Source organism: Vulpes vulpes, chromosome 5 (genome assembly GCF_048418805.1).
Source record: "Vulpes vulpes isolate BD-2025 chromosome 5, VulVul3, whole genome shotgun sequence".
In the NCBI taxonomy this organism is placed as follows: Eukaryota; Metazoa; Chordata; class Mammalia; order Carnivora; family Canidae; genus Vulpes; species Vulpes vulpes.
The window spans coordinates 113567375-113577159 of NC_132784.1; the positions used below are offsets into that span (position 1 = coordinate 113567375).

General features: G+C 63.1%; 1 protein-coding gene across 2 annotated transcripts; it reads left to right on the forward strand.

Moving 5' to 3' along the window:
* Window positions 1–811: 811 nt before the first annotated feature.
* TAGLN2 (transgelin 2) lies at window positions 812–6956 on the forward strand. 2 transcript variants are annotated; one of them, XM_072759720.1, is made up of 5 exons: window positions 812–957; window positions 4870–5079; window positions 5401–5575; window positions 5829–5931; window positions 6188–6956. In XM_072759720.1, the coding sequence occupies exons 2-5, from the start codon at window positions 4900–4902 to the stop codon at window positions 6327–6329; spliced, it is 600 nt and encodes a 199-aa protein (XP_072615821.1). In that variant the 5' UTR covers window positions 812–957; window positions 4870–4899; the 3' UTR covers window positions 6330–6956. The 2 variants fall into 2 exon arrangements, with proteins under 2 accessions (XP_072615821.1, XP_025842118.1); XM_025986333.2 differs by lacking the exon at window positions 812–957 and adding an exon at window positions 1784–2011.
* The last annotated feature ends 2829 nt before the right edge of the window (window positions 6957–9785 follow it).

Below are 9785 nucleotides of genomic sequence, written 5' to 3' on the forward strand. Positions count from 1 at the left end.
AGCGGGTATGGAGTGGAGCAGGTCAGTAGCTGGTCAAGGGAAGGGAAGCATCCCAGCCGGCAGGCATGGAGCCCCGAGCGCGCTTGGTCTCCCAGGGAATCCCTCGGTGGTGCTGGTAGGGCAGGTTTGGGGAAGAGGGGATGGCAAAGAGGAAGGAGGCAGTGGTTGAGGCCCTTGGAAACTGGGCTAAGGGGTAGCTTCTAAGGAACAGGAGGAACCGCTCCCCAGGGGGACGGCTCAGCAGAAGCCTGAGGCCGGGTCCTCCTTCAGCTCCTACCCTGCTCCCCCACACCCCTCCGACACGACACAACCGCCAGCCTCCTCCCGCTGCGGCCTCCTCTTCGGATCGCTGCAGGGATTAAGGAGGGATGCCGGGTCAGGAGGAGACCAACAGTCGGGAGTGAAAGATCTGAACCCTGGGTCCCAAGGCCCATCACACCCCCGGGGCTCGGGCAAAGGATGACCTCACTCTTGGTTCCTGCCCGGGCCTGAAGTAGGTGGAGAGCAGGAGCACACCAAGTGCCGTCCTGGCCTGCAGCCCCCGTGCTGTCACACCCTGGCACCTGGGGGGAGGGAGGGATCCTCTGTGTGCCTCCGTTTACCTAACCACGCTTTTTCCATCGCGTAACAACGGCCACAGTCTTGAGCTAAACCTTTCCAGGCCAGCAGCTTCCCACCGAGGCACGAGCCTAAGAGCTCGGGGTGCAGGCCGAGGCTCCCGCGGGTGGAGACCATGGCGGAGGCGCGCGGAGTTCGCGCCGCCCCCGCTCCTGGGCCCGAGGCTCTGCCCTCCGCCCTCCGCCCTCCGCCCTCCGCCGCGGCGCCTTTAAGCCTCTGGACGCTCGCCCCGCCCCGGGTCCGCCCCGTCCGAGGCGGGAACCCGCTGAAAACCCCCGGCCCGCGCCGGGCGCGCCACTCGGCCCGCAGCCCCCGCCCGGAGTGCGCGCCGGCCCGACGGTGAGCAGGGGGGCGGCGGGGCGGGGGCGCTCTGCACGCCCGGGGCCGTCGGGTCGGGTCGGGTCCCCCGAGCCCCGGCGCGGCCCCGCTGGGCGCGGAGGTCAGGCGAGGTCGCGGGGCGCGGACGGGGCGCCCCGGAGCTTCCCCGCGCCCCTCCTGCGCGGCTCCCGGGGCACGTGCGGGGCCGCCGTCTGCGTCCTCTCGGTGCCCGCGGGGCTGCTGCGGAGTCGGACGGGGCCGGCCTCGGGCCCCGGGGCCTGGGGGCGCTGCTGCCCCGCCGCTTCCCGCCACCCCGCGCCCCCCGCTGCTGGGAAGGCCGGGGGTGGGGGGGCCCGGGCGGGGTGCCCAGACCACTGCGTCACCGGCGGCGGGCGGCGGGCGGCGGTGACTCATCGGGCTGTAACGGCCCAGGGTGTGGCGGGGCGGGGCGGCGGGGCCGGACCTGCGGGCCCCAAGTGCTCGGGGCCCCGGGAGCCCAGCCCGGGAGCAGCGGGGAGCGCGCGGGGGGGGGGGGGGCTGGGCGAGGCTCCCCGAGGTCTGGCTGCGGAGCCCCGCGCGGGGGGACCGCGGCTGCGAGGGAGCCCAGGGCCACCGGGCTGGCCCCGAGCTCGGCCCCGAGCGCGCCCCCCCCGCCGCCGCCCGGGCCCTCGCACCTGCCTGCACCCGCGCCCTGCCGTGGGGAGCCTCCCCGGCCCGCGCCGGTGCGTGCGGCTGCCCGGTGCCCCCACCCCGCGGGGTTCCCGTGTTTGGTACACAGAAGCCATGGCAACGGCCCCACCTCCCCCTCCCCTTCCCCCTCCCCCTCCCCCCGCAAGCCCTGCGGCTTCCTGTTTGTGCAGCCTCAGCTTTCTCTTCTGCCCGCGGACTTGCCGCTGAGGGGCTGCCCGCGGGGTCACAGGGGTCCACGCCCGGCCTCTGCCAGGTCCCCGCTCGCTCCGGGCGCCCCAGCCCCCCTGCGACCCGTGGGCACAATGAATGGAGCGTCTCTATCTTTCCAGTGAGACACCCCGCCCCCGGGACCCTATCCCTTGGCATCTGCGTGGGGTGGGGCGAGGTGAGCTCCTGCCCAGGGTCTGGGTGGGGCCGCCCCCCTTCCGGGGCCATTGTAACTTCGTGGGTGAGGCTGAGGGCTGTTCCCACAGCTGCAGGCAGCTCTGGTTTAGGTTAGGGCCGGCCCACCCCCCAAGTGGTTCAGCTGTTGGCTTCTTTTCGGATCCCCAGCCCTGGGCCTCTCCCAGGCTGCACCCCACCCCGGTAGGCACCTGGCTGTCTTCCCTTCCTTTGAGGGAGGGCTGCGGAGGGTCCCTCCCCCCCACCCCGTGTCACTAGGGTGGGCCACCCCGGCTCCAGCACCAGCTGGGGCCGCTCAGCTTGCAGCTGGGGAGGAGAATCAGCTGCGGACAGGCTGCCGCCCGTTTCCAGACTCCGCCCCACAGCTCGGACTCCTGGGGCTCTAGGGCAGTGGCCCCAGAGTGGAGCCGAGTAGCCGCGGCTGGAGGCTGTGACACTGCCAGCTGGGTCCAGGCTCCAGAGTGGGGGAGGGGCCCTCAGCATCCCCCCTGAGCCCAGAGGTGGGTCTGGGAGGCCAAGTCTGTTCAGCTCCTGCAAGGGGGACCCTAGAAGGGTAGGGCTTCAGGCCTGCTCGCCCCAGCCAACCCTGGTGGCTGGGTTAATGATTCTCCTGCCCTTTTTCTCCCCGGCCATCATGATCCCTTGGCTTCAGGCCACTTGGCTCCTAGGGGACACAGCCCCGAGGCCCAGGGGACCACAGTGAAGCTGCTCCCAGAAGACAGTTCTGGACGTTGGGCTGGGGAAAGGGGGCTTCCTGGTGGCCACAGCCCTGGCCTCCCCCCTGCCCCCGCCCCAGGCCTCCCAGCCATGCTCCTGTGTGTCACGGACCCCCGGGCTGAATGAAGTAGAGCCAGTGGTGGCTGAGTGGTGGCCGAGCTGCGGGGCTGGCCTGGGAGCACAGAACCTCGTCCCCTTGCCCCGAGGCCTCAGCCACCCTGTGCTTGCCCTCCCCCTGCTGAGAGAGTGGGTGCCTGTGGTGTGGGTCAGGGCCCAGACCGACATTTATCTGGGCCAGCCTTCAGGCCGGGGAAGCGAGGGTGGGTTGCTCTTAATGAGGTATAAAAATAACTGATTTAGGGGGAGGATCTGTGCCGGAAATGTGCTGCTGGATAAGCTGGGGTAGAGGAGTAGAGAGAAGAGCCCTTTTGGGGTGTGGGGGAGGGGGTAGCCTGAGATGAGGCCCAGAGGCGGGAGCAGGAGGGGGTTTGGGGTGGCGCTGAGCCCCGGGGCCCATGGAGGGGGTGGCAGGATTGTTTAACCTGGGGTGTGTGGGAGAGAGGCAGCCAGAGTGACCTCATCCCTTGAATCTGACCTGGCTCGGAGCCAGATGTGGAGAGCAGGAGAGTGTCCCTTTCCTGTCCTTGCACACAGGTGCCTGTGCTGGGGGATCCCCTGTAGGGGCAGCAGCGGGGATGGGGTAGGAAGTGGGGTCCTGGTTCTCCTCAGCCTGGGTAGCATTCCTGGGACTTGCTCTACAGGGTCTCTGGGGTGTGGGACGGGGCAGTGAGACAGAGGGTGGGGCCAGCGGTCTGGAAACCACCTGGTTCTTCCAAACATGCGTTGTCAAAGGAACTTAAACTCTCCTGTGTGTTTCCCCGGGTCTCTCTCCTCTCCATAGGCTTTCCCCCAAAATACCACCTGTGGCACGGGGGTTGGTTCCCTATTCTCACTGTAACAGATCCCTACAAATTCAGTCATGTAAAGCAATACACATGTCGCGTGGTGCGGTTCTAGAGACCCCGACCGAGGTCTCATTGGCTCAAATCAAAGTGTCAGCAGGGCTGCCTGCCTTCTTGGGGGGCTTGGGGGAGAAGCCCTTTCCTTGTCTTTTCCAGCCTTGGAAGGCAGCTGCATCGCCCTCCCCTGACTCTGCTTCTTCCTGCTGCTCTCACTTGCCCGCCTCTCTCCCCCCTCCCTCCGGGTGTAGAGTCCCTTGCTGTGAGGATGCCGCCGCCTGGATGACCCCTCCTGCTCCCCCTCTGTCAAGACCCTTCAGTTCTGCAGAGGCCCCGTGATCTCCTTTCACGGGCCCTGGGGGTCAGGATGGACACCTTTGGGCGGCCGTTGTTCTGCTTACCATGGCTTCTAGAAGGGAAAGTAGAATTGGTTTTGACTGCCTGGTTTCTCATGGGAAGTTCCTTTTGTGTGCTGAAATCTTTTAAGGACCTAGTCAGACCTACTCTTCCAGGAAGCCTCCCAGGCTGCTTCTGCCCCCAGGCTTCTCTACATTTCTGTGACATAGGGGCTGATTGCAGACTTGGACAGTACTCTGTCACCTGCAAGCCTTCCGCTTTCCCGGGTGCTCACTTTGTGTGTCTGTTGGCATTCTGGGACCAAGGACTCCCACAGTCCCTTCCGTAGTCTGTAGCACAACTAGTGGGTGTTGCTCAGTTAAACCCAGAGGCTGAGTGAGGGTGGCTGGTCCAGTTCCCTAGCTCCTGGAAGAGGTTTCCCTAAGCCATTCCGCGTCTTCCTCCTGCCCCCAAATCCTCCTTCCCAGGGCTGGGGTTGGAATGGCCAGTGTGCCTTTGCTAAAGCTGACTGCCCCGAATGGGGGGCTGAACCCCCAGACTGGGTTTTTCTACCCCGTATTCTGTTCCAATGGGTTTTCTACTTCATTCTAGTAGTAGGGCTGTTAAATGAAGTCAAATGGCAGGACTCAACGTGGTAAACAGCCCCTGCTTGTCGTAGGGGCGGGGGCACCCAGAGGTGGCCTGCAGGGGGGCCCTTTGCCCCAGGGCCCCGGGGTCAAGGTGCAAGTTTCCTTATTTGACGGTGCTTCTCTCCCCTGGGGCCTACCCTGCTGGCTGCGGAGTACTGACTGCTGTGCCCTCTCCCCAGCTGCCCCCACAGCCACCACTGCCCTTTGGAATGGCCAACAGGGGACCTGCCTACGGCCTGAGCCGAGAGGTACAGCAGAAGATTGAGAAACAGTATGATGCGGACCTGGAGCAGATCCTGATCCAGTGGATCACCACCCAGTGCCGCAAGGACGTGGGCCGGCCCCAGCCTGGACGCGAGAACTTCCAGAACTGGCTTAAGGATGGCACGGTGAGAGCTGAGCCCTTCTGACCGGAAGTGCCAGGAACAGAGCTCAGCCTGGGCGGGGGTCTGGGCTTGTCCCATTTGCAGAACTGAGGGCACACTGCCTCCTGCGTACCCATCTCCCACAGAGTGAAACAGGGGCCCCTGGGGCATCCACGGGAGGCTGTGCTCTAGACAACGATGCTGGAGCAGCAGAGTTGTCCCTCTGGGCTCAGGCAGGAAGGAGCTAGGGCTCCCTCAGGGTGGTGGAGGAGCTGCCTTCAGGTGGGACAGGAGCCTCGGAGACCCTCGTGGCTTCACCTCTGCACGCCTGCTGTCCTCACCCAGGTGCTGTGTGAGCTCATCAACGGGCTGTACCCCGAGGGACAGGCACCCGTGAAGAAGATCCAGGCCTCCACTATGGCCTTCAAGCAGATGGAGCAGATCTCTCAGTTCCTGCAGGCAGCCGAGCGCTACGGCATCAACACCACTGACATCTTCCAGACTGTGGACCTCTGGGAAGGTGGGCCGGGCTGTCGTGACCAGGGGGACGGGGTGGGTTTCTGGCACCCTGGGGACAAAGGTGTGTGTGTGTGTGTGTGTGTGTGTGTGTGTGTGTGAGATGGAGGAATGGGCCATGTGGGGGGTCGGGATGGAGCAGGGTTTGGGGATGAAGGGAATTAGGAAGCCAGGCTTGCTGATGTCACTGGGAGGGGAGGAACCCTGGCACCAGGACCCCAGGGCCGCTGAGGCCGACACGCCCTCCCCCTTCCCAGGAAAGAACATGGCCTGTGTGCAGCGGACGCTGATGAACCTGGGTGGATTGGCCGTAGCCCGGGATGATGGGCTTTTCTCTGGGGATCCCAACTGGTTTCCCAAGTGAGTATCACCAGGCGGCCCGGGCCAGTCCCTGTCCCTAGCAAAAGGTCCTGCACGAAGTGCTTTCACGTCCCTCATCTCTCCCCAAGTCCTTACAACCCTCCTGGGATGGCAAGGAGACACGAGGAGGTGGCTTCAGAGAGCTCCAGGCTCTCACGGACCAAGCTGACACAGACACCTGAGTGCCCCCTGCCCAGTCCAGGGGACCCAGGGGCAGCCTCCGACCTTGTCCTGACCCCGCTCCCTTTCCATGCAGGAAGTCCAAGGAGAACCCTCGGAACTTCTCGGACAACCAGCTGCAGGAGGGCAAGAACGTCATCGGGTTGCAGATGGGCACCAACCGCGGGGCCTCCCAGGCCGGCATGACCGGCTACGGGATGCCACGCCAGATCCTCTGATCTTCCGGCCCCGTTCCCGCCCTCTCGTGAATGGTTAATATATATATATATTTTTTAGCAGTGACATTCCCTGAGAGCTCCCGGGGCCCTCAGACTCCCCTCGGCCGGGTGGGGGCCTGGCCTCCCCGGGGGTGCCCCCTGGCGGGCTCTCCCCTGTGCTTACTAATACATCCCCTTCCTTAAACCCACCAAAACTGGACCAAGTGGCCTCTCTTCTCCTGGGACCAAAATCTGGGGGCCTCGCCACCCCCCACCCCTATACCTCTCCTCTTTCCCTTTGGCTCCTTTTTGCCCTGAGCCCTGCCCTCGATCCGTTGCTTGGCCGGGGCTCGGGGACGCTGCCTCCTGGCCTTCCCTCCATGAGGATGCCTCGCCCCTAGCTGTGGCTGCAGGGACTTAATTTATAGGGAGAGGCCTGTGGCGGTGGCCACCCCAGCCACAGCTGTGCCGCGCTCACCACACAGCCGGGCAGTCGGCCCCTGGCAGGGGCCCTCTTGGTTTCCCATTTTTCATCCCCCTTGCTGTGGCTAAGGGGTGGGCGGGAGGGGATGGGGGGAGGGCTGCCCGCCATGGGCCGGGGCTTGAAAAACCTGAGTCTGCTGATTGAAATAAATGTCTCTGTCTTTTTTTGGGTGGTCTCTGGCTGTGTCTGGGGCATGAGCCCTCCAGCGGGAAGGGAGGCATGTGGGGCCAGTTCGGTGCCTGGTGCAGGGAGAGGTGAGAGGGCTGAGATGAAAGGCTGTAGTCCTCACCCCATCCTCCAGTTTCCTTCCCTGTCCTCTTCTCTGTGGATTTCGAGGAGGGTGGATTGGGGTTGGGCACAGCTGCCCTTGGGGCAGGAGGGCGTGTGGGGAGTGTCCACACTGGCCTAGGAACTGGGCTGCTCTTCCAGCCACTACAGCTTCTTAGCCGCTGCAGGAGGGTGGAGCCGACAATTGGCACTGCCCTGAGTCCTGGCAAGTCTCTGGGTGCCAGGCCCCCCAGGCAGGCTTGGGGCAAGGTGGCCTCTGTTGCAGTTGGCCAGGCCAGCTTGGGGGCCAGGGCCAGGGGTTGCAGTGGTGCGGAGGAGCTGACGGGCTGCAGTGAGCAGGGAGTGAGAGCTGGTGCCGGAGGGAGGATGCCCTGGTGATTGATCCCACGCACTTGGGAACTCGGTGCCTGGAGAGCAGAGGAGACAACTTCCCTTCTGGGTGGGTGGATGGGTGGCCTTGTACCAAGATAATCAATTTTGGGGTCCGGTTGTCTGGAGCTGGCCCTGACCACCCTTAGTTTCTAGTTCCTGGGTGTCACCTTTACCCCATGGCCTCCCCATGGGACCTGGGACTTGCCAGGAAGATGTGCACAGACCTCAGGCCAGCCCCCTACACCAGGATCCCCTACCCCCTTTCTGCTTCAGGGCATGTTTCCTCAGAATTGTGCCTGAGGGTGACAGTTACGATGGGTACTACTCAGCTTTCATTCTCTCTTCTCCCACTGCCCCGCCGCCGCTCCGCCACCGTGGCTCCCCTTGCCAAGAGGCACCTACTGTGTGCTAGGCCCCCTGCCCAGACCGGACCTGAGGGGTCAGCTGGGAGGCTCAGCCCCGTCCTGAAGGATCCTGACAACACTACAGGAGCTGGAATTTGCTTGCGTGCTACACTCCCTTGGGCTGAGGCACAGATAAGATAGGGCTGCAGCCTGTATGCAAATTCCCAGGGGATTAGCTGTCGTCCTGCCCCTTTATCTCTGGTTCTCCGCAGGCTTGTGGGATGCCAGAGAGACTGTGATGTCATCGCAGGGAAAACATTGAACTCACTAATTGTTACTAGAAAACCAAGTCATTTGCACCCTTCCCTGACTTAACTATTTATAGCTACGGATGCTGGATGCTGGATGCTGGCCGCGTGCCTCCTGACTTTCCTGGGACACTCCTCTCCTTCCAGAGCCCGCACTGCGACCCACGACTTCCCCCAGGTTCCCACCGTAGTCCACGAGGCGGCTGTTACTGTGTTACCACCCCCGTTTTGTTCCCACACACACAGTGGGGCTCGGTGTCCCGCGGCCCCGGAAAGACTCTGGGAGGGGCGTGGGTTTGAGCCCGGGGCAAGGAGCGGCTCCAGGCTCAGCAAGCAGCAGGGCCACGGGGAACCGAGGGGCCAGGGAAGTGGGGGTGGCAGGCGCCTCTCATCCGAACAGTGAAGATACTGGCTCCTTCCTCTGTTGCTGTGAGGATTTTGCCAGAACCTGTGCAGAAAGCCCGGCTTGGGCCCTGGCACAACAGCACGTGCCCCAGGATCGGGCGAGCGGGGACAGTGGGGTTTGCGCGGACGTCTTGCTTGCCGGGAGAGATGTGATGCCTGGTGGCAGTGCTGCCCCGAACCAGCTCGGAGGTGACCAGCCTCCTGCTCAGAGGTGCCTCCGGCAGCCGTGTCCCTGCCCCAGGAGTAACTCACTCTTCAAGGCAAACACCCACTCGATGGAGCCCTGCTTGGTTAGGGGGCACGCCTTCTTCTGGCTACGATCACTACCACCCACAGGTCCTGTGAGCAATCTCCATGGCTCCCCTCAATCCACCTCACTTGCAACTTCAGCCCCTTCCTTTTGGAAATGGTCTGCATAGACACCTCAAAATTTGCTTTGTTTAGCATTTTGTTCCATGTGGGGCCACGGCTTCATGCCTCATCTGGCCTCTTTCATCCCTCCTGGCCTTACCCCCTTTGGGGTCCCTAGGGTGGGGGGGGCCAGAGCTCCTCTGTGTAGCACCTGGCTCTCAATGGTCCTCGCACCCACACGTTTGTTACAGCCGCCAGGACCCTCGTCCCCTCCAGGTCTCCCCACGGCTCTGTCCTACCATCTTTGTTCAAATGTCACCTCCTGAGTAAGGCCTCCCCTGGCCAGCCTACTAAAAATTGCACATTCCACCCTCGGCCTGCACCCTGCTTTCTCCTATCACCACTTGACACACAGTGTATTTTACTTATTTGTTTTCTGTCTCCACCCACAGAATGTACACTCTTTAAGGGCAGGTTTGTGTTGGTTTTGTTGATGTGGAGAAGTGCCTGGCATGTTGTAGGTGCTGGATAAATATTTGTGGAACAAATGAATGCATATCACCTTATTCTTGCGTTCCTGAATCTCCTGGCCCAGTGACCCGGTGCTGCCAGACCAGGGTTTCAGCAAGCCAGCCTGTCATTGGGTCTGAGATGGAACCAGCTCATCTGTCAGCTTCCAGTGCTCTCCCATTGTTCATTTTCAGCAGATGAAAACCTGAGAATACAGGGCTCTGGACAGCCAGGAGTGGACCTGAGGAGGGGCTGGAGAGCCCCGGGTGTATGTTCTCGGCAAATAGAAGGCACCTTGAGGGTTTGAGGAGGCAGGAGGAGGTAGGAGCCCTCCTAGGTTCATTTACTCCTTGCCTTCAGCCTTGAAGTGAAAATCACTGCAGAGGTGAAGAGAAAGTAGGCTTGGCTCCTCGTG

Bases quoted from the DNA above. Each gene is read 5' to 3' on its own strand.
- TAGLN2 (XM_072759720.1), top strand. From the start codon at position 4,900: ATGGCCAACAGGGGACCTGCCTACGGCCTGAGCCGAGAGGTACAGCAG. The intron at 5,080-5,400 runs GTGAGAGCTGAG...GTCCTCACCCAG, and splicing joins ACTGGCTTAAGGATGGCACG to GTGCTGTGTGAGCTCATCAA. The intron at 5,932-6,187 runs GTGAGTATCACC...CTTTCCATGCAG, and splicing joins GATCCCAACTGGTTTCCCAA to GAAGTCCAAGGAGAACCCTC.